At 59.0% G+C, this 26,921-nt stretch overlaps 1 protein-coding gene across 1 annotated transcript; it reads left to right on the top strand.

Annotated features, from left to right (window-relative positions):
• The first annotated feature begins 12,805 nt into the window (after positions 1-12,805).
• On the top strand, positions 12,806-17,747 carry Msx1 (msh homeobox 1). Its single transcript, XM_004847303.3, has 2 exons — positions 12,806-13,453; positions 15,586-17,747. The coding sequence occupies exons 1-2, from the start codon at positions 12,979-12,981 to the stop codon at positions 16,026-16,028; spliced, it is 918 nt and encodes a 305-aa protein (XP_004847360.1). The 5' UTR covers positions 12,806-12,978; the 3' UTR covers positions 16,029-17,747.
• The last annotated feature ends 9,174 nt before the right edge of the window (positions 17,748-26,921 follow it).

Raw genomic sequence — 26,921 nt, 5'->3', positions numbered from 1 at the left:
AGCCAGGGGAGGCGCTCCAAGCACCCACCGTGTCCTGGTGCTGTGGACATAGCAGGGGCAACGCAAGGGCCAGGCCCACAGGGAGCTGGCCTTCCAGTGAGGAAAGGACCAGGGGCAAAGGATGGCACTGGAGTCTCAGAGAGAAGCTGAGTGCGACATACAGAAGGCACCCAGGAGGACAAGACATTGGAACTTCTCAAATCAGCTCTACCACCTAGTAGCATGGTGGCCCAGAGGAAGTAACTTAACCTCTCTGTATTTCCGTGGGGGCACCAAGAAGCACAGGAGACAAAAAGCCTGTGTAGGGGCAGTGGAGGGCTCTTCTGTCCACCATTCCCCGGAGCCTTCCCTGTCTCCCAGAGCCCCTCTCTCTTTCCTCGGTGGTCTCCTGCCTGCCCTTCTTCAGGTCAGCCTGCAATGCTCCTGGGACACACGTGAGAGTTCTCTCACCCCTACAAGACTGAAGGAGAATTGTTAGGGCCAGGGTCCTCATGTGACTTGACCCTGAGAACCCTGCAGGCCAAGCACAGGGGATGTCACTCAGCTACGCTACTCAGATATGGTGCCCATGCCAGTCTGCTGCCTTGATGGGTCCCTGGGTACGTGAACTGGCAGGTGCAGGGTAGATGTGTGGGTAGGCGAGCAAACTGATACAGTGATGGATGGATGGATGCATGGATGGATGGACTGGGAGTGGGTAAAGTGATGAATGGTTGGATAGGTTACTGGGTAGGTAGATGAGTGGTGAATGGGTAGGTGGTACATGAGAGCACAGATGGAAATGGAAGAGTTAACAGATAAAGTGAAGGGTAGATGTAGTATGGCTGATGGATGGATGGACGGATGGATGGAGAGTGAGTGAGTGAGTGGGTGGGCAAAATGATAGATGGATGTTGGAAGGGGTGGGTAGATGGTTACATGGAGAGCTGGATAGATGGGTTGTGAAAAGTGGGTGGAGAGATGGGTGAGTGAACAGGTGGATGAGTGAAATTCAGGACTTGAGAAAATAAGAGGATCAGAATTAAGGGCCATGTGAAGAAGTGTAGTTGTGCAGAGAAGGAATATTTCTTCTTAAGAGATGAGAACTTTGTTCTGAGGAGTACAGAAGGAATTTGAGAACACACCTCCATCTGTCGCTTCATTTATTCAAAAACTTTCTTGGCAGGATTCTGGGATCTAGGGACTTAAGGAAAAGGGTTGATGGTCGAATGAGGAAAGCAACAAACAAGCACACAGGGACCATGTGCTGTGGTCAGCACTGCTAGAGCAGCTCGTGGGTACAGCGGGGTCCCTTCCTGCTGGCTGGCACGAAGCAGGCTGGCACAGGATCTGCAGGCCAGGTGAGCCTCCATGCTAAGGGTCCTCAGTGCTCTGCGGGGGGCCACTTGGCACCTTTTCTTTGCCACCTCTGGTGAGTCTGCCTGTGCCTAAGCCTCTGCTCCGGAGCGCATGCCTGCCTGGGGGTTGGGGTGCCCCTGGGGACCGACTCTTGGCAGATGCTTGCAGAGAAGGAAACATTTCCTTCATCTACCCCATTGATCCCCATCTTGTGGAGGATCGACAGGAACCTCAGAAAAGAGATGGTTCTCACCCAGCTCACCCAGCTGCAGAACCTTCCCACCAGGCTGTGCCACTGCTCAGCATGGACGGCCCATCTCCGTTGCTAGGGCAACCTCTCTCCTGGCCCAACAGTCACCCCTCCTGGAGCGTGATTCCTGCACCTGACATCATAATCTTCCATGACATCTTAATCAGCTCCCAGGCAACTGACAGCACCAGGGCAATGGCATTAACGCCTGCCCTGTGAGTCAGTAGGACCTGGACAACCCAGCAGAGCCTCCTGCCCTACCCGATACTTACCCCTGCCTGACCACCCCAACCCCTAGCAGGCAAGGGGCTCGTGGGGGTTGATGTGGGATTCTGATAGCTTCTGTTTTAGATCCAAGTGCTACTAGGGATCTTTCTAGACTTTAGAATCCCCTTCTGCGAGTTGAGGATGGTGATGCCAGTCCATCTCATGTTCCAACTTCTAGAAGGGTTTTGCCAGAGGAGGTAGACGTGGCTGTGCCATCATCTTGCTGTGTCCAGTGGCACAGAACTTCCTACAGGTAGAAGAAGGGAACACACATGTGCTGTTGCGGATTTAACTGTGTCCCCCCAAAGGTTTTGTTAACCCCTGGTCCCTGGGAAGGTGGTCTTATTTGGAAAGGGGGCCTTTACAAGAAGAGAGTGTGTTAAGATGGGGCCATACCAGAGGATGACTTGTAAGAAGAGCAACGTTTGGACAGGACACGCAGGAAGCTGCTCTCGAGGTCACCTATGGTACCTCAAAGATGGCCCTGTGCCACGAGAAGAAAGACGGGTTCTCAGAGTCTGGGAGGGGGTGTGACCCTACGGACTCTGCAGCTCCAGACTTCTAGAACTGTGGAGAGAATCAACTTTGTTGTTTGAAGTCATACAATTTGTGGCATTTTGTCACTGCTGCCCTACAAAACAAAGACACCTCTTCTAAGGCCACTGCACTTCACAGTCCCACGTGGCAGGGCTGAGCATGCGCAGCAGGGACGCCGCTGCACTACCGGAGCTTTGCCAAGTCACCTGACTCCTTCTCCCAGAACCAGGCACCACGATGGCCACCTCACAGTAGCACGGGAAGAATAAATGGCCAGTCACAGTTGGGGTTATGTAATACACGGCGTTGTTACAAGCACTGAATTTTTAAAGTTCTCCTTGGGAAGCCCCAAGTCTGCCACCATGGCCCTGGCAGCCTGTAGAAGGTGGAAGGTGGTGGCCATCTTGGAGGAGGAGCCTTCTACAGGGCCCTCCCTCCTTTTAGGTTCCGCGCTTGCGCAGAGAAGGTGCCCTTGATGCGTGCTTCCTTCTGCTCCTGGCTTATTTGCCTTCTCCTCTCTCCCATCCTGGCTTGCTTTTGGTCTGACAGCTGGCACCTTGGGGCTCCAGGGCCGTTCTGTCCAAATGCTCTAGTCCCTGCTTGTGTGGGCAGGGGCACCCTGGGGGCTTTTCCTTCCGCTTTGGTTTCCCACGCCCTCTCCACTCCTCCACTAAGTGACAGCTTTTGCTAAATGCTGCTGTGCCCAGAATGACCTTGGGCCCGTTACTGCTTTCCCCATTTGTTCAATGGAGACCAGAGCACAGGCCCAGGTTGGCACGGAGCCTAAACCAGGTGACACCTTGAAGAGCCTACACATAGTGGATGCTTGGCAGGTGCAATGAGAGTAATTATTGCACTGTTCATTTTCTCCATGCACTGCACCGGTGAGAAGCAAACACAGCCCACTGAGCCACAGACCACAGCCTATTTGCTCCTCTGTTCAGTGGGCTCATGAGGGTTACTGACAACATTACCGGAAACAGTTCACCCAGAGGGAGCATCGGGTCTCCACCTCCTCTCCCCACTGCCTTCCTGTATGTGTTGGAGGGTAAGTTCAAAGGATGGTTGCAGACCCTTCCACATTCACCTCGCAAGATGCAAGCTCCAAGCCAGGCATTGTGGTGAGCACCTGTGATCCCAGCACTCTGTGAGGCTGAAGCAGGAAGACTGCAACGGAGAGCCCACCCCGGGCAACTCAGTGACTTAGCGAGACCCTGTCTCAAAATGAAGCATAAAAGAGGGCTGGGAGGTGGAGCTCAGAGCAAAGGCCCTGGGGTCAACCCCCCATATTAGCAAGAAAAGATGGAAGCCCGGGACACAGCCCCAGAGGCCGCCAATGGCCCGGCCCCAGGTAGGGCCTCCCTTTCTGGAAGTGCTGTCAGCAGGGGGTGATGGGGTCCTGGAGGGCGGCTGGTCTGACTGTCACTGCAGAGAGCCCAGAGCTGCTGTGCCCTCCTCCCACCTGCAGGAGCCCGGGCCCCTGGGCAGCTGGCATCACCCTGCCCCCCTGCCTCCCTGCCTTTGCCTTCCCTGCCTCTGCCTGTCCAGATCCCTCCACTTCAAGGGAAAGGGGCTGAGAGCTGTCCTGCAGGGAGCCCCGCCCTGCTGGGTCTGCTGTCCCCAGGACACACTGGGCACAGGTCCAAGCATGTGGACCGGGGCTGCCAGCCCTGGGCAGGGATTACTATCAGGGCAAGAGACTCCTGGGAATGGGAAGCAGCTCCTTAGCTGTGTGACCTCTCCAAGCCCTGTCCTTCTGCACGGGAACATCTCCTGGCCAGATCAGTCACTGCACAGCTTGGATGAAAGGTTGGACAGAGTGGCTTCATCTTCCAGGTGTGCTAGAAAAGCCCGGACCCAAAGCTGTTCCTGATACATCACTCTTCCCAAAAAGGAATCTTCTGGAAGGCTAGGTCCTCTGTCCTGGGGGAGGGGGGCGTGTTTCCTGCAGCCTTCTCCTGGCAAACACTTCATGTGCCTCCTCTGGTTTATTCCCCGCAGGAGGGTAGGGTGGGAGGCTTAGCAGGCCGTATCACAGAGAAGACTGGGTCAGAGGTGGTCAACAGTTTCCTAAGGCCACAGCGAGCTTGTCAAAGAGCCATTAGTCACCCAGAAATGCTTATCAAGCGGTAGTGTGTGCTCTGCTGTGTGCTGGGTGCTAGACCTGCGGATGCAAGACACAGGCAGGCAGCACCTGCCTGAGAGAGACAGGACAGACAGCAAGGAAACTGAGCCTCACTCTGGGCAGAAGGGCACCTGCGTCTGAAGAGACCTTGTGCAGGTTGGGTGGAGCCTGGCTTGAAGGGGCGGGGGTCAAGGGAAGCATAGGAGATGGGGAGAGGGCAGCCTGATGACTTGGGCAGGAGCCCCTGCAGGATGCCCACGCCGGCTTTGCCGGGTTGGGACACAGCAGACCTAAATCGTTGACCTCCCTGTCCCCTGGCTGTCTCAGTACCCGCCTTGCCGCGCTGAGTGGCTGCACGAACTCGCTGGACGCTCTGAGCCCACGCGGCTCCACACAGCCCAGAGAACTTCTGAGGCGTTTTGCGTCAACCTCACCTCCCTGGTAAACCGAAGCTCAGAGAGGCCCAGTAACTTGTCAGAGGCCCCAAAGCCCAAGGGGTGGAGCTGGGATTTGAACCCAGGGCGAAAACTCCGAGGGAGAGAATTCACTCTCTCTAGGGTTCTAGAGGGGGCTTCGTCGCGCTTGCTCCCCGGGTCCTTTTCCTCCTCCTGTCCCTGCCGGAGGGGCCTCCCCTACCTGGCCGCCCAGGCTGGCGCGGGTTACTGAAGGCCCCTGGGGTCTGTTTAATCGCGTGTCTGAGCAGGAAAATCAGACGGACCGGGGCAGCGCCGGACCACCCCGGGACTGAGCAGATAAGGCCGGATCTACTTTCACTGACCCGGACTGGGGCCAGGGGGCCACCCTGTGGTCAGACAGGGGTCTCCGGGGATGGGTCGGGTCCCCTCGGGAGGGTGAGGGACCTGTTCTTTCCTGAGGGCTGGCACAGATGGGGAGGGAGGTGCCTGGACCAGAGCCTCTCCGAAGTGAGGGCCTCTGGGTGAAGGTGCCCCCATCCCAGCCTCCCCAGCCTGTCTGGGTGCACAGCCAGGAGCAGCAGCGCCAGGGGCGAGTCAGGTCGAGACGCACACCTGGGGTCGGGCTATCTTCCTGAGCTGAACTCGGTGCCCTGCGAACCAGAGCTGAGCCGTTCCAGCAGGGCCAGCAACCAAGGAAGGGCAATTCAGCTTTCTTTTAGAAATGCCATTGGAGAAATAGTGGATTAATGCTCCTAGGGCTGTCCTCACCCTTGACCAGGCTCTGCCCTCACCCCCAGCCCAGTGTGGCCCAGGTAGAGGGGTGAGTGAGCTGGGTCAGAGGACCTGCTGGGGCAGAAGGGTCATCTTGCTGGTGGTCTCCCACTAGGGAGGGCCCCTCTCTACCGGCATTTCCAAAACAGGGCACCTCCATGTAACAGTGCACACTGCAAACCCCCTGGGGTGCCAGGATGGGTTCTCTACACTGAGCGACATCCCCATCCTTTATATGGATTTCTTTGTTTGTTTTGAGACAGGGTGTCTATTGCTAAGTCACCCGAGAGGGGCTTGAGCTTGTGATCCTCCTGCCTCAGCCTCCCTAAATGGAGACTTCTTAAGAAGAACACTGGTGCTTTTGCGTATGTTTTTGCTAGAGTGAGCAATTAAACTTGTTTCCCCGTGAGTCAGCTCAGGATAAAAATAGAGCTGCTGTCAAGGTTAAATGAGTTAGGACAGGTGAAGGGCTCAGACGGCACTTGGCAAAGGCAAAGTTCAATCACCCTGCGGACCACTATTAACCTTTTCCCGGGTCCCAGGACGCAGCTCCTCCTCACAGGCTGCAGGGAGGAAGGGGGCAGACCCAGCCCCTCACCCGAGTCAGCTTGGGGCTGGGGCGTTGGCTGGCGCCGGCCAACGGCCCAAGTCCCCTGAGGCAGGGAGGAGGTTTTGGCGCCCAGGACCCGAGGGCCCTGGCTGGGAAAGAAGCTCCACTGCCTTCCACTTTCCAGCACCAAACCTGTGGAGAGAAACAACCCCAGAGCCAGTGGCCTTTCCACCTTTCCAACCCTGTTCCCACCCGCCCCATGCAGAGGCCTGAAGGCAACACCGGGGGTGCCGGGACAGCGGCCCAGGGCCCTGGCTTCCAGTGCCGGTGTCCCCGTGCCGCACAACTAAGAATGCCACGCTCGCTCTTTTGCACCCGGGTCCCGCACGGATGTGGCCCTCTTGGGGGTCCCGAGGGCGCAGGCCTCTGTCATAGAGGACGGCGTTTAGGAGCCCTGGATGCCTAGGTTTCTCCCCTCTCTGGGAGGGGATGAGCGCCCCTGTGGTCACACTAGTTCTGCCAGTTTCCGCTTGGCTGGAGACCTGGGAAGTGACTCCTGTTTGCGCTCCCTTTCCTCAGCTATGGAAAGCGGGCCTTGCACCAAATTTCCAGTTCTCCCTGCTTTGGACGCCCCCACTCCCAGCCTGTGGAGGATTCAGCATTAGGCTTCCTGCCTCTCTGTCCTCTGCATCCCCACACTAGGTCTTGGCCACTTCTAACTGCCGGGCTCTGTCCGATTCCACAAGCAAGGACTCGGTGCTTATTGTCCACAGCAGACTTCACAGCTTCGGGGGACTGGAGGGTCAGTGTGAGAGGGCGCTGGGCACTCTGGCAGGACCGGGTCCTTTTTAGAGCCCTTCTGAGGGAAGTGAGAGCCCTGAAGGAAGTGGCTGGGGTTCATCTAAGTGTGCCGCCCTCTGCCTGCCCACTGTCCAGGAGGCTGCAGTCCCCCTGCCACCCTCCCGGACACTCCATTACTGGCCATGTCCATCTTGGGCTCCTGGGGACAGTGGGGGCGAAGAGCTCTAAAAGATCACCTCCTAAATTTGCCAGTTTTCCTTGGGTCCTCACAAAGACCCTTCAGAGAAGGTCCCTGGTGCAGGCCCTGGTCCAGACAGGGAAACTGAGGCTCAGAGTTTGCAATGACCAGCTGGAAGCCCTGGGCAGGGGAGGTTGGGGGAGGGACACTTCTGGCTGTCCCCAAGGTACCTCTGCTCCAGAGGGCATGCGCAGCTCTAGTGACTTGGGGGAGCAGTTCATACTGAATCCTGGCTGGGAGGAGGAGCACAGAGAGGGCGGGGAGACAGAGAAGGAAGCCAAGGTGACCCAGGGGGAGAGAACACCCCTGAGTAGGGTGGGGAGAGGACTCTGAGACAGACTGAGATGCTCAGAAGGACTCAGAGTCGGGAGACAGAAATGTGGGAAGCAGGGGAGGGAGGGTCCAGGCGACCTCCCCCCCCCCCGCCCAGTCCCTGTCCCCTCCCTTCTCCGCCTGGCTGGGCGACACCCCAGCAGCGCACACCCCAGGGTGCCCCAGCGGGTGGCTGGTGGACACGCTCCCCAGGGCCCTGGAGTCCCTGCTTTCCAGCCAGAGCTCCAGCCTGTCATAGCCTGTCCGGCCACCTTGCGGCTCCTTGAGCACCGCAGCATACCCAGGTTCTGGGCCTCACGATGCCAGTCCTTGGGTGCCTCTGCTGGGCTGTTTGGCCTGCCTCTCTCCCCACCGCTTCCACGTCAACTCCGAGCCTTTCGGAGCGGACATGAGCAGCCCCAGAAGCTTTGGCCCTCGGCAGCCTGTGCAGCGAGCCGCTGGGGCCGAGTTGACCTCAGATGCACTGGGATCGTGCACCTCTGATAAACTCGGGTTGGGGGGTGGGGCGCACGGACAGCGGCCAGGACGCCGGGGGCGGGGAGGTGGAGAGGGAGAGACCCATTTCCTGGATTGGGGGCGGGACAGGGAGGCGGTCCCAGCTAACCCTGCAAACATCCTAAGCGCTCCAGAGCATTTGATGTTTTGGAAACGCCCAGGGAGAGGCCGCTCCCGGGAGTGGAAAAAGTGGATTTTGGTGGTTCAGACTCACCAGCATCCAGAGCCTGACGCCTCCACTAATTGTGTGACCCTGAACAAGATACTGAACCTCTCTGATTCTGTTCTTTCATCTGGGGGCCTGAGCAGATAATAATACCATTTCCCACAGTCCAGAGAATTACATGAAGTCTGCGAAACCTGCACCCGAGGCCTGACTCCCAGCTCTCTCCCCGCATCCCCTCCAAAACCCTGCACTCCAGGCCAGGCTGGAACTGAGCTGGGGCCCTTGTCCAGCTGGGCAGGGCCAGGCTGGGGGCACTCGGTTGCCCCTGGAGCCTGGGGGTCTGCCCCACATCTCCAGGCTTAAATAACCGTGCGCCTTTGTTATTGGTAGGCAGCAAAGTGGTTCGTTACGCCTGATTGGTCTAATTGCTTTGAAATGGGATATATTATCTATAATTATAGAGCTCTAGGAGGAGCCCGACGGCCTCCGCTTTCATCTTGCCCAAGTGCACCCTCTTGTCCCGATCACATTAATTTGGGCCATTTGGGGGTGGGGGGGCTCTCTCTTCCCCGGATCCTACCTCCCACCGCTCCCCAATTTGAACACACAAGGAAGCAAATGGAGGAGGCTAGAGAGGGGCCCCGACCGGGGGTCTCTCTGTCTGTTCCCCTTTGGTGCTGGGTAGAACCCATCACTCTCGGGCAGATCCGCAGCAGATTGGGCCCTTGTAGGGGAGGAATTCGAGAGAAGGAGAGAACACTTCAAAAGAATAGTTATTTTGACATGAGTTCAAGGAAGAGTTCCAAAACTCTCAGAAGGCACACGAATTCCGCACAGGTCCCGGGCTGCCGAAAGCATCCTGCTCCCCATCTGCGTTGGGATCTTCAGTAGCTAGATTTCTCATCTCTTCGGCGGGCGGTTTTCTCTGGAAAGTTGTGACATTCTCCCAGAGTGTGTGTGTGGGGGGGGGCTCCCAGGCAGCTTCTCAAACCTGACTCCTGGCCGTCCTTTCACTCCTAGGGGACAGAGGCCCAAAGATGAGAGGGCGGGGTCGGGTCGGGAGGGCCCCTCCGCAGGTTAGCACAGCCAGGGGCGCAGCGTTCCGTCTCCTCGTCAACCCCCCACTCCCACCCTGGCACAAAATACTTCTTCGCTGCCCCCCTCCACCGCCCTCCCGGCGATTGGTGAATTCCCACCAAAATAAATCGTTCCGGGTAATCGGTTTTCATAGCACATTCATTCTATTAAAGAGGACTGTTCGGGGCTCCTAATTGCCGGGGGATCCCACTGAGCTGCACATTTTAAAAAGCGCACAAGGGATTCCTGGGCCCGGGCCACAGAATACATTGGAAAAGGGGGTGGGGGCGTAAAAAACTCTAGGGAGCCGACTACGAGTGCCGAAGCGACGGCCAGCCGGGGCCGCGCTCCAAGAGGAGCAGCCTTGAAAACGAAGTCCTGCTGAAAGTTAATTCTTGCCAAAGAGGGACGCATATCTAGGAACCACACCACCCTGCCACGAGGTTAGGTGCCCAGACAGCGGACGCAGGACAGCTGTCTTTAGGATGCGAGGTGCAGAGGAGCTTTGCTGGGGGCAGGCAGTGCCTTCGGACGAGGCAGACGGGAGGGGAGGGGCGGCGAGGGTGCCGGTGCTGGGCTTTATCTGCCGCAGGCCAGCCCTGCGCTTGCCAGGCATGAATTACAGCCTCGAGCCGGGCTCCGCCGCGGCGCCGGAACCGCGGGGCAGAAGCGCCCGGCTTGGTGCTGGGGGCGAGATAACAGGCGCAGCCCCAGCCCTGAAGCTCCTGAGCCCCCCAGCCCGGAAATCGGCGAAGGCCCGGACAAAAATCCAGGCAGGATGGGCCCTCTCTCTGCTCCCCAGCGCGCCGGCTCCCCCGGGAAAGAGCCACGGGCGGGCACGGAAACAGCGCGTCAGCCCTGTTCTCGCTCCCTCCCCCGGCCCCGCCGGCGCCTTCTCCGGGTGGCCCAGTGGCGGGGCCCGAGGAGCCCCGAGCTCTTCGGGTGCGCGCTCGAGGCCGAGCCCTTCGCTGGGCACACGCGTCCTCTCCGCCATGAGCCTTGTACCCCGAGGATGCGGCGGGGCTCGGGCCGCGCTCGGGAAGCAGCTCCGGCGTGGGGCCGGGGCCCGGGGCGCAGGCAGTTTGCTCCCTGGAGTAGAGGTCGCGACTTCAGGGCCCCCGCGCCGGCTGCAGCCTTTGATCCGGCCGCCGCTGGCGCCTAAAACCAACATCCTCGTCTGCCTGTTAGGCGCGCCGAGGGATCGTGACAGATTGTTTATCCCCGCAATTAGCGATGCGGCCCTTCTCAGGCCTCGGCCCCGGCCTGCGCCAGGCCTCCTGCGCCTGACCGCTGTGAGTTTTGCCAGAGTCCCCCCCGCCCCGCGCAGCTCCACTCTGGCGGTTCGAGCCCCCCTAGACCCTAACCCCTGACGGACTCCAAAAGGGTCCAGAGCCCCGGAGCTTGTCCAGTGCCAGAGATGCAGTTTGGCTGACGCGCACTTTCCCGACGAGGAAGGTCTTGGTTTCATCAGCTCCTCAAAGAGATGTGAGAACATTCTGAGTTGCAGGACGAGGGTGGAACAAAGCAAAGCCCTGACCGAAAGACACACTACTAAAATAGTGCTCTAAAAAGCTCAAGGGCCTGTTTCGCTCCCGCCTTTCCCCCAGCGGGCGCAGAGTGGGCTCTGCCTGAGGGGTTGGAGTGCTTATCCCGCCACAGTTTAATTAGAACTTCGAGGGAGAGTTCTTGGGCCCCGCTGGGCTTCGAACGAGGCGTTCCGCCTACAGCCTCGCGGAGCTGCAGCTCGCTTGGCTCTAACTGGGGACCGCACGGCCTTCTGCCCGGTATCCTCGGGCAAACTTCAGGGAACCCCAGGGCACCGGGTGTCCAGCCAGCGCGCCCGATGCCCCAAGCCCTGGCCAGCGCCCGAGGAGCTGCAATCTCCTCCGATCGCGAAGAAACCAGGGAGACGGTGTAAATCGCACAGATGCGAGTACTCGAGAACCCGCCCCAGGCCTCCGCACAGCTAGGGACCTGGCGTCCGCAGTCCGACCCCTTCCGCCAGGCCCGGACGCAGTCCCGGTAATAAAGTTCCTGGTCTAGTAATTCATTTTCCTTAATCTGGATGCCCCTAATCTACAGCTTCTATTGAGCCCAGTCAAAAGGCGAGGGAATTCGCTGTCGCTGCCCGCTCAGATAATTACCCCTAAACGGCCAAGGCAGCCCCTTGTGTTTCCTGGAGATTAGAACCCCGCGGCCCTCCAAGGCCGGCCGGGTGAGCCGCCAATCCCCTCGCCTTCACCCGGCAGCGCCGGCGGGGCCGGGGTTAGAGGCCATACAGGAGAAGGCAGAGAGGGTCGGGATCGCCCGAGCCTGCGGGACCCGCACGTCTCCCCGGCTCCAACTCATTTTCTCTGTCTTCCAACAGCAAAAATAAAATCACGTTTCCTCCGAAATTGACAAAACAAAAGTCTCCAGGCCGAACCCGGGGGATCCACTCCCAAGAACCGTTTTCCTTCTCCTGGCCTCCTCCCCGCGATGCGCCTTCACCGGGGTGACTAGCCACCCCGAAGTAGGGGCGTTTTGTTGTTTCCGCGGACGCCTCTGAGGTCACCTTAAGGCCAGATCAGTGTTTTGTTGACGTTTCTGTTGGTTTGATCTCGGTAAATGCTCTATCAAAAGGATCCGCCTGCTCCTTTCCCCGCCGGTCGGGGGTAGAGGCAGGACCCTCCCCGGGAAAGTTGGGGAGATGACGGTGGGAGCTAAACATAGGTCCTGAATGAAAACCAGTTCCAGATCGCAATGGCGTTGTCTGTTCCTGCGCCCGTGGGAACGGACAGCAGGTTTCGGCCAACTTTACTCCAACTCCTGGGTGGAGACAAAGGCCCACTTCTGGGAAACGTTGTGAAGATTGAAACAGGAATAAATTACGAGTTGTTAAAAAATATTATTCTGTCTTTCTACTGGGACAGATAGCCGTGCGCTTTTTTTTTTCTTTTACTAGAACAGGAATTTGTAAGAAATGAGCTCAAATTATTTGCTGGAGAAAAGGGCACAGATCGTGCAGGGGGGACAGGTAGAAAAAGCAGGATGGAAGGAGACGGTCAGAGAAACTGTGGCGAGAAACTGAAGGGAAGGGAAAGGGAGGGGAGGGCTGGGGCGATCAGAGAAGCGGGAAGACGTGAGCAGCGGGGAGCACGACTAGGTCCCCACCCCACCCCGAGCGCGGGGAGACAGGCGCAAGGGGATCAGGCCGGCCGGGCCGGGCACAGAGCGGACCTGAGTCGCGGGGCGCCCCTCCCGGCTCTGCGCCCGCGGCCGCCTCAGCCCCGCGCGCCCCCGGGCTCAGCGCCCCTCAGGGCTCGTCCCCGAGAGCCGGGCCCAATGGATCGCTCCGGGCCCGCCCCCTCGCGCAGTGATTGGTCGCCGCCGCGCGGGCCTCGCCTTATTAGCAAGTTCTCTGGGGAGAGGCGCGGGACCCCGAAGCGGCGAGTGCGCCCGGGAGCTCGGCCTGCGCGGGGCGGCGGCGGCGCGGAGCCAGGCCCAACGCCCCAGCTGCCTTCGGGAGCGGCGGGAGGCGCGCTCGGAGAGCAGCCCGGCCAGGGCCCCGGCCCGCCCGAAGCCCATGCGCGGCGGCTGGCCTGTGCTGCGGCTCGAGGGGCGCCCGGCTCTGCATGGCCCCGGCTGCTGATATGACTTCTCTGCCGCTCGGTGTCAAAGTGGAGGACTCCGCCTTCGCCAAGCCGGCCGGGGGAGGCGCGGGCCAGGGCCCCGCCGCCACCACGGCCACGGCCGCGGCCGCCGCCATGGGCGCCGAGGAGGAGGGGGCCAAGCCCAAAGCGCCCCCGTCGCTCCTGCCCTTCAGCGTGGAGGCGCTGATGGCCGATCACAGGAAGCCTGGGGCCAAGGAGAGCGCGCTGGCGGCCCCCGAGGGTGCGCAGGCGGCGGGCGGCTCGGTGCAGCCCCTGGGCGCCCGGGCCGGCTCCCTGGGCACCGCGGACGCACCCTCCCCGCCCCGTCCGCTCGGCCGTTTCTCAGTGGGAGGACTCCTCAAGCTGCCGGAAGATGCGCTGGTCAAGGCCGAGAGCCCCGAGAAGCCGGAGAGGACCCCGTGGATGCAGAGCCCCCGCTTCTCCCCGCCCCCCGCCAGTGAGTAGCTGAGTCCCGGCAGGGGCCAGGCTGGGAGGGGTGCGGGCCCTGGGCGCCCGGCGCCTGCCTGTCTCGCAGTCTGCGTACCTGTAGCTGGATACCTGGAGGCCACGCTGCGGGGTGTCGCGGGGTGGGGGGGCTTGGCTGCTGCCACCCAGGAAGAGCTCTCGGCCGGCCAGGCCCAGCTCCAGGTCTTTTTCCGCGGGCTTCTCGCCTTGGCGCCGTGACGCTGCGGGTGGGAGCCCCCTCCTTCCCGCACCCGAGAAAGGACCCTACCCTACCGTCTGACCCTAAAGCCCGTTACTTTGTATTTGTCCGAAGGATGGGTCGTAGGAGCCGGGCTTCCTTCGCTGTGCGCCGAGTTTCACTTTCTTCTCACAGCCTGTCCCTCACTCCAGCCGTTTAAAGTACTGTATCTCTTTACAGAAAGGTTCTTTGCTCCCTTCAAGTTTGAGGCAAATACTTGGTGCTTTGGGCGGATGGATGGTCGGAGTTGCCGTGGAGGGGGCGGGGCAGGCACCGAGTCTGGGGACGGCGCCTTCCGTCTGGTCCAGAGCTCCCAAGCTCTCCGACTGGGTCAGCGAAAAGGACACCAGCGGCCAAAGGCTCGTCCCGGGGCAGGCTAGTTCCAAGGCCTCGCGGGCCCCAGGCTTCTCTGCCCAGTGAACACTCCTTGGAGATATTTCAGGAGCACGGGAAATTCCCAAGTTTTCCTCGTTTCCTCCGATTATTTTGTGCTGCATAATGGCAGCACAAATTCAATGGCGTGATGGGGAGGAATGATTTTTATCTGGGGATTAAACGTCTTTGAAAAGCCGGCCCCTCCCTGGGCCTAATGGCCAGAGTAGGTGGCCCAGCACTGGGCTGTCGCCACCGAAGAAGGTGACGTCTCCCTCGGCGCCAGCCCCTCTGGCGGCCCGGAGGAAAGCGAGTTGGGGCCAACCGCTTCCCGGAGTCGCAGTGGCCTCGAGCAAGCCGGGAATAAGGGGATGTTAGCTCAAGATTTCGTTTGACTCACATCCTGGTGATCTGAGACCAAAGATCGTTGCGAAAAAAGGGGGAAAAAGGGAGGGGGCCCGAAGAAAAGCATGATCAGAACCCACGTGGTGCGCCATCCTCTGCAGTCCACCTTCCCCTAAGAAAGTTGCTTCCAGGGCAGAGCTTCCTCCCAGGCTTGAGAATTTGGCTTAGGGCTTTGGGCCCAGGGACCCTAAGGTGAACTGGATCCTGGTTGTCCTGGAAATACTCTGCTGCGTGTGTTTTATCTGTGTTCAGTGACCGGTGTAGCTTGGGGAAGTGCGCAGCGGCCCCGTCCTAGCCTGGTGCCAGCTCTCCGTCCACATCTCCGTCCTTGAGGGTTATCTGCAGGCCACAATCGAAAGACAGTTGGGCACCATGGGTGTCTGTGAACAGAGCCACAAGTGAAGTCGTCGTACACATTAGGATGTGTCTCAAGGCCCAAGAGAAAATGGAGACATCAGAAGCCGCCTTTTCCCCACTGCTCCAAGTGGCACTTTATATATTTCAGCGGGCAGCCCACAGTCCACCCTCTGTGACAGCCACTTCCCCCACCTAGGGACTGACCCCAGAACCCTGCAGCAACTCATTGTTTGAAGGGAGACCTGTGAAGTTTGGAGATCTGGAATCTATGCCAAATGGCAGCCCAACCCAGCTCTGAGCCTTGTGGGCACAGAGAAATGTCTGGCGATCGCATAGGGCTCGCTGCGACCTGGGCCGGGTGCAGGGTATCTTTCTATGTGTTTTGTTGCCTGTATTACAGTCCACCTTCCCTCTGTGTGTGGCTGTGGGCAGAGGTCCCACTGTGAAAGGCATCGTTGATCATAAAGGGGATTTTACCTGTGCCCAGCTGTGTCTGCCTTTACTGTGGGCACCAGGCTTTTGAACATCATTGTGTTTCCTCTGGACTCTTAGTTTGTTCGTTTGCAAAAAGTAGACAGGACCGGCTTCCTTGTGGGGTTGCAGTGGAAATTGAAGATATTTCTCAAGTGCCTTCTGTAGGCTGCTTGGTGGTATCAGGAGCTGGCACTGGTACTGACCGTTCCCATTTTATGGGTTGATTATGCTCCAGTGCCTCTCTTAACCCCCTGCCTTTTTCTCCCGTGGTCCCCTAGGGCGGCTGAGTCCCCCGGCCTGCACCCTTCGCAAGCACAAGACCAACCGCAAGCCGAGGACGCCTTTCACCACTGCCCAGCTGCTGGCTCTGGAGCGCAAGTTCCGCCAGAAGCAGTACCTGTCCATTGCAGAGCGCGCTGAGTTCTCCAGCTCCCTCAGCCTCACGGAGACCCAGGTGAAGATCTGGTTCCAGAACCGCCGCGCCAAGGCCAAGAGACTGCAGGAGGCCGAGCTGGAGAAACTGAAGATGGCAGCCAAGCCCATGCTGCCCCCGGCTGCCTTCGGCCTCTCCTTCCCCCTCGGTGGTCCAGCGGCTGTCGCTGCAGCGGCGGGCGCCTCGCTCTACAGTGCCTCTGGCCCCTTCCAGCGTGCTGCGCTCCCAGTGGCGCCCGTGGGACTCTACACGGCCCATGTAGGGTACAGCATGTACCATCTGACATAGGTGGTCCAGTGTTGCCCATCTGTGGTGCCAGCTGATTCTTCCAGCCCGAGCCATCTGTAAGCAGCAGGATTCCTACCACAGCTCCCCGCTCAGCACTGCTGGCCCCTTCCCTGTAACCCCCATACTGCACCCTGTTTCTCCTGGTTGCTCCCTGGTTCCTCTCCAAAGTCTGATCCTGTCCCAGAAGAGTGGCTGGAAGAGTCCATTAGTACTTTTCTAAAATCTAGATCTACACACACCCTCGAGTTACAGATGGGCAAACTAAGGCCAGACAGGCCAAGAGATTTCCTCAAGGTCCCGAGCAGAATTAGCCATGGGTGGAACAGGACTAAGAGGCCCCGAGTCTCCTGCATGGCTGCTCCTTGTCCTGACACCAAGCAGGAAAAGTGCAGAGAAATGAGAACAGTCTTGGAAAAGGAAGAGCACTGGGGGAGTTGGATGCCAGCCCCTTCATTTGGAAAATTTAAGAGAGATCCAACAGCCAAACATTGCTTTGAGGGGCAGGGCACACAGATGCATTTTGAAGGTAGGTTGAAGGGACCTCTCTTTTACCAGTACCAGAAAAAAATTGTAAAATTTTAAAAAATCTGTTTCTATTTAACAGTACATTTTCATGGCTCTCAAACATCCCTTTGGAAGGGATTGTGTGTACTATGTAATATACTGTATATTTGAAATTTTATTATCATTTATATTATAGCTATATTTGTTAAATAAATTAATTTTAAGCTACAAGAAATGATCTCTTTGGTGATTCAGTCTTGCATTTTAATTTTACTTCTTGCCTTCCCTTCACATATACAGTTGGTTTTTCCGTTTCAAGAGAGCTTTACACCAGCAGCTTCCAAAGGTGACAAGCGGATCTAGGGGAACACAGCAGGTATCATTTGGAACACACAGGACAGAGCTGCATTAGCAAAGTCAAGTGGAGAATCGGAGCAATTACCTAGGATAATTAGGCTCAATTTTCCAATTCACTTTAAGCTGAAATCGACACTTGCCCAGGCGACCCATAACCAACTCTTTCTTTTCTCTCTCCTTTTAACCTGTCTATGAAAACAAAGTGAGTCGCCCAAATGGTTTGAAGACTGTAGACAGCTAAAGGAGAGAATTCCCAGCTCCCTCCACTGCCTTTTTTGGGAGGCCAGGTGGGGGGTGGCAGCCACTGCTTCACTCCTCTACATCATCTCCAGGATAGGTTTGTGGAACTAACTGTCAGCTGCTGGAGTATGAGCAAATGCCTTTACACCCCTACTGCAATCTCTATTACAGAAATAGAAACACACATCACAGGGACATCAAACTTCACAGAAAACCCAGAGGGACCATACACCCTCCCTTGGCAACTTCTTTGCAAGGCCCTGCTTCACAGCGATCACAAACTTGGCTTTTCTTTTCGGTAGTAAGTCAAGTTCAGTGAACAAGTGCCAAGTTCGGCCTGTTGGCAGGAATTCTGCAAGGAGGTTGGAGACAGTAAATAAAGCCATTATGTTCCCCATACCTCTGTTCTCTTTGGTGTTGGGAGCCTCATTTAATTCTCACCAAATCTGTGCACTCCCTCTCCTAGCCTCTGTATGATAGGCAGTTTTTGCAACCAAACTCCAGGCAGGAAAGTCCTGATCAAGGGCTCCTAGAACCCTGACACTGGCACTGGACTTAAGGGGGAGCAGCCACCTCTCCAGGATAACAGGAGAAAGTCCAGAGCACACTGCCCTATCTAGCCCCAGGGTTGGAGATCGGCCTAGGAACTCCGAGGCCCCAGGGTTGAGAGGACCCAGATGTGCTCAGCACTGGCTCTGGGACCCCCGGCCCCTCCAGTCCCAGATGCTAGATAGAGCCAAGGTTCTGTCCCCTCCCAGTGGAGCTGGGACTGATCCTGGCACAGCCCCTGCCCTAAGAAAAGAAAGACAAACTTGCTGTGGAGCGCTGTCCCCCACCCCAGACAGTCTAAAGGGGACTGGGCAGTGACCCTCAGCCAGAACTGGGTTCTGGGACCCCTCATCCCCTGCCAGTGAGGAGTACTGCCCACCAGGTCTGACTTCTGTGCCATGGGGCCCTTAAAAGGCCTCGGAAGGCTAGCGCTCTCCTTTTTTGCTGCTTGCAGACAGACCCTTGTCACCTTTCTCTATGAACTCATCAGCTCCCCGGGGAAGCCTGCAGTGCACCCTCACCCCCAGAACAAATGTGGGTTCCTTCCTGAAGCCCCTCTGGCTATTCTCCGGGCTTGGGAATAGTGCTGAGTTAGAAATCAGACATGTGGACACGGTTCCCTGTGAGCCAAACCTGCCTGTTGCTGATTGTCTGGCCTTGGATAGGTTAGCTCGCGCCATCTCTCTACCTCGGTTTCCTCACCTGCGAAATGGGCCTGGGGATCCCCCACCAGTCCAGGAAGACTCCCAGGAAATACCGACCGGGTCTGAGATTTCTCAGCTCAAGCACGTTTGCAGCGCTAGAATCCTTTCCGCTCCTTGGGGATAGGGGAGTGGCGGGGCGGGATCGGGTATCTCCTCCGGCCGGGCTCCAGGGCCTCCTGGCTCCTCTGAATTTGGTAATTTAGGGTCGAGGCATATTTAGAGCAACATAATTGCGGTAATGAGCAACGGTTCGCGCTCTGCAGACGCTCCACGGCTCCAGCGAGGCTATAGCTGCAGGCGAGGCGGGCGCGCCTCCCCGCCCCCTGCGCCCCAGTCCCTGTGGAAAGGGCCTGGCCGCCCCGGGACCCCGCCCTCGAGTCTCGACCCTCAGTGCCGCCCGGACTTCCCTCTACTTCGGGCCCCTTGGGGTTTTTTGTTAAAATTTCTTTTCGTCGGGCCCTTTCTTTTTCCCCCGTTAGCCTCCGAATTCCTTTTCTCCACAAGGCGTGCGCACAAAAGGCGCTCAATAAATGCTGGCTGGATCGGGAAGGCGCGCAGCTCTAGGGTGACCCGGCGTGAGGTGACGCTCCGGGCCACATTCTGTCGGGTCGCGAGGGCATTCACTGCAGGGCCCCGCACTCCGCTTCTCGTCCACTCCAGTCCTCCAAACTCAGTTTCCAGTTAACAAACCACGGCGCTGCGCTGTGGGCAGAGGACCCGGGCCTGATCCTTTATGGATGTTTCCTGCCCCGGCTAGGACCTCAGGATTCGCCGTGCGGAGCAGCCGCCCACTGCGCTGCTCAGAGCCTACTGTGTGCCAAAGGTTACCGCTCGCAGCCGGCTCCGCCCTGCGCCGCAAACCTAGGAATCTGCACTTTTCCAGCCGGGAGGACTGCGGCCCGGCCCGGGAAGGGATCTGGTTTTCTCAAGATCTCACAGTTAAGAGGCAGAGCAGGGACTCGAACATAGACTTTACGCTCTCCTCGCTCTGCCCGTGCCCCTCAAGTGGAGGGTCACCCAGTGCCAGAATGGCTTTTCCCCAGTGCGAGTGTCCCTGGAAAACCGGGTGCTGGGGACCTGGGCCCAGCTCTGGGTCGAGCTGCTCCGAGGCCTGGCTCGCGGGGCTGCCCCGAGCAGTGACGGGCGTCTCGCCGGTCCGTGGGCGCTGGCGGGAGCCTCGGGCTGTGGGCTCGGCTTCTGACTGCGCCGCAGGACCAGGGCGTCCCTGGCCTGGACACTGGGCAGGGGCGAGGCCAGCGGGTGGCGGGGACCGGGGTGCCCAGCTCGGGACAGGTCGGCGGCATCCCGGCGTCTGACCCGCAAGGCTCTGCCCTCCCCGGGGAGCTCGCATCCACTGCGCTTCGTCCTAGGGTTTGCTTCTCCACTCGCGTCCTGAAGACGGCCACTCTCGAGGCGGGGACTGCGGGCGCGCATCTCACTGCTGTGTCCCCTTTCGTGACCCCAGACGCCGAGGTGAGCCCAGCCAGGTCCAGGCCTGCGCCCCGCCCGGAACCCTCGGGGGCTCAATGGGAAGCTGCGAGCAGAGGCCGCGGCCGCCTTTCAACTCGGCGGCTGGCGCCGGCCTGGCCGGGCCCCCGGGGCCGCGCGGCCTCTCTGGCTCCCTCCCGCCCTCCCGCCACTCGCTCAAACCACCGCTCGGCGGGGACAGTCCCCGCCACGGACGCCCCCAGAACCCCCACCAGGTGCCCCTCCCAAGTCTTCCGGGGCCCCCACCCGGACTCCCGGAAATCCCTACAGCTCCACTCCCCAGCTGGCGACCCCAGCGGGCACAGCGGCCGGGCTGGCCCGGGGGGAACTCGCGTCACCCTGCTGCTCCTCCACAGCGCCCTCCCGCGGCCCCAAGCCCTGCTGTCCACCGGCGCCTCCGAACTTGCTCGGCCAGCCTACAAGCGCAGCGCATGCGCCCGCACGCGTCTTGACCACGACGCGGCGGCAGCCACACACAATTCCGACACGCGCAGCACACGGAGCAGCCACGCCCACCCAACACACGCCGCACACGCGCAGTTAGCGCACGTCAGCAGCCGCACACAACCGAACCGGCACATTCGCCCAGCCGACGCACAACCGAACAGCGCCAGCACCCACACGCCCTGCACGCGGCCCCCACACAGCCGGACTTTATAGAGGGAACCATTCCACCCGCCGACGTCCATTCAGTTCTCAGACCGGCAACCTGCTGACCCGGAGACACCTAATCTTTCCGGGGAGGGAAGAGACCCAGAGTCAGACGTAGACAGATTCACACGAACCCCAGAAAGGAGGCCGGGGAAACTTCAGATGCAGGGATCGTGATTGCAGGAAGAGATCAACTCGGAATGGAAAGGCGCTGCGCCCGGCAGGAGGGAGAGGGGAGAGAGGGAGAGAGGGAATCCAGAGCCTGCTCCCACACGTGTGTGCAGGTCTCCCGCCTGCCTGTTCGCTCCCCGGCCTCACCGCGCCTGGGCTGCCTTGCTAGACCCTACACCCCGCGCCTGCTTGGGCGGAACCCAGGCCCGGTCCAGGACGTCCCTCCACCTGGCCTCGGAAGTCGGCCTGGGACCCACGCCGGCTGCCTGTCACGGGGGCAGCGTAAGCTCCTACCTGGAGCCGGCTCTCTGGGGAGGAGTTATGGTGCTTACTTCCTAGCTGTGCGGTTTGGGCCAGGTTACTTAGCTTCTCCGAGTCTCTCTCTCACGAGATATAAAGTGCGGACTTGCAAGAATGTTTTCCTGTTGGTATGGGAATAAACCAGAACGTGAGAAGCTCGCACCTCCAGCCATAAATGGCGATTGTGAATACTTAAAGAGGCGAATTTCGGAGCAGGGGTCGTGGTCTGCACCTCCCAGGAGCCCCGTGGAGTCCAGGCTTCTCCCCCGGGGTGGTGGCCTCCAGCGGGCCCCTGCGCCTCTCCTTCCCGAGATTTTGGAATTTGCCCCAGTGCCCGGCTCCCAGGGACACCAAAGACCTTGCGAGCCCTCGGAGAGCTGGGGGCGCATTCAAAATCCTGCCCTCAACTCGGGCCTCGTTAGGGGCAGGTGGCGCGAGACGCTCTGGCCCTGCGATCGGACCCCGCAAGTGCACCTCCGCGCGGGGCTTTCCTGCCCGTCTTTTAGGCTTGGAGCCTCTGGCTGTATCTGAACCCGGGATCGTGGGAGGCAGGGGTCGAGCCTTCCCCGCTTCCGTGTGCAGGGATTGAAAGACCTGGCCACCTGGCGGGGGGCCTCGCCACCCGCCCCGGGGGCGGTGCGTGGGTGCGCGCGTGCTCCTGCCGCGTGAGACCGAGGGAGTTGGTGTCACGGAGACTCGGGGAACCCGGCGACTCCAAAGCCTCTGCCCCAGCCGCTTCCCGGACTCCGAGCAGCGCCCTGCCGCTTTGTGGCCACCAGGGCTGTCCCCAGAGCGGGCGTTCAGTCCCTCGGTGTTGAGTCCTGAGAGGTTCGCGCCCGTTTCCCCCCGGGTGGGCTCCCCTGGGCTCCTGAGTGTGTGGGGGTGGGGGGGGGTGGGGGGTCTCCCCAACCCAGAAACACTGGAAGCCGGTGTTGGGGCAGGCTGAGACCCTGGGGTCCCCTCTCCCCTCAGGGCTTCTCTGTTAAAGACCTCACACAGTAGGGAACCCTGCAGGCTCGGTGGGAGCGGGAGGGACGGAGCTCTCTGCTGACCCTGTCTGTTTCCCGGGGTCCCAAGCTGGGGTTATCTTGTCCCCATGTCCTGCCGCAGCAGCGAGCTGTCCTGCAGCCTTGGCCGCACAGGGGTCTTCCTGAAGTCTCCACTCGGGCCACACCACCGAAGGCAAGCTGCCAGGCGCGCGTGCCACCCTCACCCCACTTCCCAGACGAGGAAACTGAGACACGTGGTGAAATGACTCCGGCAGGGTCACACAGCGGGTGAGGGTCCCAGCAGATCTCCTAACCACGCAGCCTTTGCCTGGGAGCTAAACCTCGGTTTTGCGGTTCGGAATGGAATCTCGCCCAGGCTGGGGCGAGGGAGCCGCGGTCAACGGGTTCCCACGCTCAGAGCGCAACGTGGAGACCAGAAGGGACGTTGCTCTGTGGCGGCCCCTCGCCGTCCTCTGAGGGAGAGGGGAGGGGGGTCTGAGGCTGGAGGGAGGAAGAAGGGGGTGCTCTGCCCCTGCACTTTGACAGGGAGGGTGGAAGACCACTGTCTGACCCGCCGCCATGGGCCCAGAATTAAGACACCGGTTTCGCCTACCAGGAGGAAGAGTTCCGGTGACCCAGACCAGGGGCCCGGGCAGGCAGAGGAAGTGACTCACTGAGCCTCACACGGGTGTCTAGGATAAGAGCCTGCATTCCCAGCCATCCCTTGCCTGCAGTGTGTATGCAAAACTGCACCCAAACGCCCCCCAGGCCACCGGGAGTGGCGAAGGGCTGGCCGGCTTTGCCTCCTCTGGGTGCCACGCTGGTGTCACTGTGGCCCAGCGTCTTCACTGGGAAACGGGCTGAAAGGGGTCCTGCAATTTGGTCAAGGGGGCAGAAAGTTCAGGCAGCACTGGATCTCGGATGCTGGCCCGGCGTTTGCTTGTTTGGTTTTCCCACTAATCCATGCAGCCTCGCTTGCTCTGCAAGACCCACCCTGGAACAGAGGATCTGAACTTCAGGTGGCAATGGATGCCTCCAAACTGGGGGTGACAGGCCACGCTGATGGGAAGCCCGGTTAGGGCTTATTTTCCACAGCGTGATCAAGCCCAGCCTCTGCACAGAGGCAGCTCGTGAGCCCAGACCAAAGGGAAAAGAGAAATGGAGTTCCAGGAATAGCCCAAAAGACATCTCCAGTGGAAACCTGGCATGGTGTCACTCGCCCGCCGAGAGCAGGAAGCTGAGGCTGAGGCAGGAGGATTGCTGACAGCTGGAGGCCAGCCTAAACTATAGTGAGACTCTGTCTCAAGAAAACCCAAAAGAAAACCCTGGAAAGGCCTTGGCAGTCGCAAAGTTCCCACGGTCAAGAGAGGCAGGCGGTGCTGCCACAAATGGGCTCTGGTGTTTCCAGTCCAAGGCCTGCGGAGGCCCTCTGCTCTTCTCAGGCATAGGGGAGAGCGACAGGGGTACAAGAAGAGGATCCGTGGGTCCCCAGAACATGGAAAGTGGTTGAGCCAGGGTTTAGTGCAGTGGTTCCGCCTCCTGCCCTGCAAGCTCAAGGATCGGAGTTGGATTCCTGGTACCGAAAAAAGAAAAATCATATGGAAAGTGGTGGTGATCTGGAGCCCTGGTGGTCAGGGGAGAAGCCTCGGGGAACCCCTCTTATCCTGTAGCGCCCCCCCTCCCCTGTCACTATTCTGTCCTGTCCCAGAGGATTCTGGGAGGAACTTCCAGGCTTCCAAGAGGGAAGCAGGCCCAGGACCGTGTGTGTTTCTCCTTGCCCTCAGCTCACCCAGCTCAGAGACCCAGCACTCCAGCTTGCATCGCAGGCCCTGGAGCACCCTGAATTCAGCTGCACTAGCTGGCCACACAGGGATGGAGGAGCTGGGCCTCAGCTGTGCAGCAGAGTATGCTGGGAGACACCCAGGGTCACCGGGACTCAGCACCTGGCCCTCCCTGTGACACCGGCCGCTGCTGCTCCCTGCCCAGCCCTGCACCAGCTGTGCAGGCCCTTGGATGTGCTCAGGTCTTTGTCCAGGCCCCGTGTCCACCCATGGCCTGGCCCCTAGGGTAGGAAGTTGGCTGCTGCCTTCTGACTGAGCAGCTATTGCCGGACCCTCTGCCAAAGTCTGGAGGGTGATACCACTTCCTTCTCACAAGGGCCAGCCAGGCAGGGTTATCCTTATAATCCCACCACACACACAAGCACACTGGCTCGGAGAGGCAAGGGCCTGACCAAGGCCTAGGCAGGCCAGACACCAACTCAGGAGGCCAGCCCTTGCCTGGGTGGCAGTGTCTAAGGAGGTACTGAATTGTGCAAGTGCAGGGTGGGCCTTGGAGGGGAGAGCGAAACGTCCTGAGGGAAGGTGTTCTCCAATTCGCCAAATACTTATCTCAGTTCCAGGCCCCAGCATCTAGCTATGCCCATTTCGGACAGGTGGAGCTTGAATCTCAGATTCTACCCTGCTTCCCACCAACTCCCCCTCCCGGCCAAGCTTCTGTGGCCCAGCAGCCAGATTTTATTCAAGCTTCCATTCTTGCACCAAGTAGCTCTGCCAGTCTCCTCTCCTCCAGCGAGCGATGGTGGGCACACTGTGGCTGAAACCCAGGACCCTGAATTTTTATTTTGCATGGGAGCCGCAAATTGCATAGCTGTCCTGCCCCCAGCTCCGTGGCTTGTGAGTGTGCTCCCTGGAGCTGCCACTGGAGCCAGGGCTGAGCACAAAGACACCTGGGTGCATGAAGAGCAGCTTCTCAGAGACACTCACACTTTCTAGGGAGGTGCTTGGGAAGAGGAAGTGAAATGCAGCCACCTCTGCAGAGCCAGGCTGGAATCAGAGTTGGAAGAACACAGGGTCGGCCACGGGGGAAACTGAGTCTCAGAGAGAGCCTGTGGCCATCCAGCATCACACAGATGGGGCAGAGCACTAGGGGGATCCGGTCCAATGTCAGCCTCTTGCTGAAGCCATCCAGGAACAAAAGCCTCTGCTACCCAGAGGGTTCTGCAGTCTCCAGGTGAATCTTCCTGGGTTCTGGCAGGGAATCATTCCAGGGTGCGTGCCCTGTGCCACCTCCGTGACCATGCAGGCCCTTGGCTCCTCATCTTGCCTCCTTTTGGCTCGGGCTGTCGTCCTCCCAGACACCCTGTTTGTCTTCTGGTTTTGCCTATGGTGATGTGAGCAGGGGTTTGCCAGTTTGGCTCATGGCGGTGACCCCAATGCCATCACAGGGGCCATTCAGGCAGTGTTTGTTGAGTGGATGAAGGAACGAATGAACCAGGCCACTCTCGGCTCCCATGCTTCCTCGTGCGTTCCCAGGAGCTGGGTGCTCATTACCTCGGGAAGTATTTAATTCATCCATCCATCCATCCATCACTGCCTCGCTCCTCATTCATCCTGTTCGTCATGGGCCCCAGTTAATTACTGTGCATCCCTATATGCCAAGAAGCTGGCTAGTGCCGGGGACACATGGCAAGGAAGGACGAAGACCAGCTCTGCGCCCGTGTGGACCCTCGGGCATAGGAGGAAACAGATATTAACTAAAGATTACATGAACGTGTGTAATAAAAATAAAAATAATAATCTTAATAATGTGACTGCTAGAAAGGCTTTAATGGTCATCATGCTATTTAACAATCCCCGTTAGCAGAAGGTCACGGAAGTCTTTGATGGTTTCTCGTCTCTCTCACAATAAGATGCATAATCCTTACCTGGAAACAAAGCCCTCTAGGACCCAGCTCCCTGTGACTCCCTGTCCTTGTGACTTTTGCAGTTACTCAGCCATTGTATCTTCTCTGGTCTCCTGGCTGACCCAGCCCTGCCTCAGGCCCTTTGCACTTGCTGTTCCCTTTCCTGGAGAGGTGTCCCTTGGAGCGATTGTAGATCTCTCTCCATCTCAGTTTTCTGTTGTAGTGTCTCAGAGAAGCCTTTTCTGCCTCTCTGTTTTTCTTCATATAAACTGCTCCAGGGCAGTAGAGGACACACTTACACGTTTGTGCATTCTCTGTCCCTCCTCAGCAGGTTCTCGGTTCCACGAGAGCAGGGACTTTTGAGGCAGTTCTCTGATCTCTCCAGCACCTCGGACAGTGCCAGCACACAGTAGGGCTTTGCTATAAATTAATTAAGTGAAAGATTACTCTCCCCTGGGCACGCCAGCAGGCCCTGCAGGCTGGGAGACTCTAAGCTCTGCTCTGGGCCTCTTTAGTGCTGCCTCTGGGGAGGCTCCAGAGGAAGAGGGTGGGCACTGAGGGTCAGCGGCCTTGCCCTCCGCTTCAGCCCAGGAATCCCTATTTGGGTTCTGCTGGCTGCAATCCCTCATGTCCCTGCTACTGTCCAGCGCAGAGCTGGGACACTGGAGATGGAGAGGCAGAATGGGCTCGGGGTGACCGGGTTTCCAGCAGAGGCGGACAGGAAGCGTCATTCTCCTGTCTTAATAAGCCAGGACCTTGATTTCCTCATTCCACCCCCACAGTGAAGCCGGAAGCTGGAATCTGATGGCGCCTCCCCTCTGCTCCTCAGACTGCAGACAATGTGGGCTCCTCACCCTTTCTCTGTAGTTGGAAATGCTCTCTGACATTTCCCAAAGGCTTCAGTTTTGTGGATATGAATGGGGAGTTGGCAGTCTGGAGCCTGGAAGCTTGGGTCAAATCCTGACCCTTCAGTAACTGTGACCCTGGGCACTTTTTTTCAGTGCTGGGAATCGAACCCACAGCTTCTCAGTGACCTGCACCTCCTCCTATTTCAGCTTCTCAGAGTGCTGGGACAGCAGGCAGGTGGCACCAAGCCTGGCTTGGGGACAGTCTCACCCTCTCTAAGTTACCAGTCTTTTCACCTGTACAATGGGAGTCTCAGTAGTTCCTGCCCTGCCCAGAGGATCATTCTGAGAATCGAGTGAGCTGATTGATGCAAGTGACCTCCTTGAGCCATCACTGTGCCCAGGCTCCG

This window comes from Heterocephalus glaber, unplaced genomic scaffold (assembly GCF_053883595.1).
Source record: "Heterocephalus glaber isolate CG9 unplaced genomic scaffold, H.glaber_assembly_v1.0 deba00001509, whole genome shotgun sequence".
NCBI classification, from domain to species: Eukaryota; Metazoa; Chordata; class Mammalia; order Rodentia; family Bathyergidae; genus Heterocephalus; species Heterocephalus glaber.
The sequence above is the reverse complement of the archived record's forward strand: the minus strand, read 5'-3'. Positions and strand labels throughout refer to the sequence as shown.

Coding starts and splice junctions, on each gene's coding strand:
- Msx1 (XM_004847303.3), top strand. CDS start 12,979: ATGGCCCCGGCTGCTGATATGACTTCTCTGCCGCTCGGTGTCAAAGTG. Junction 13,454..15,585: donor CTTCTCCCCGCCCCCCGCCA/GTGAGTAGCTGA, acceptor GTGGTCCCCTAG/GGCGGCTGAGTCCCCCGGCC.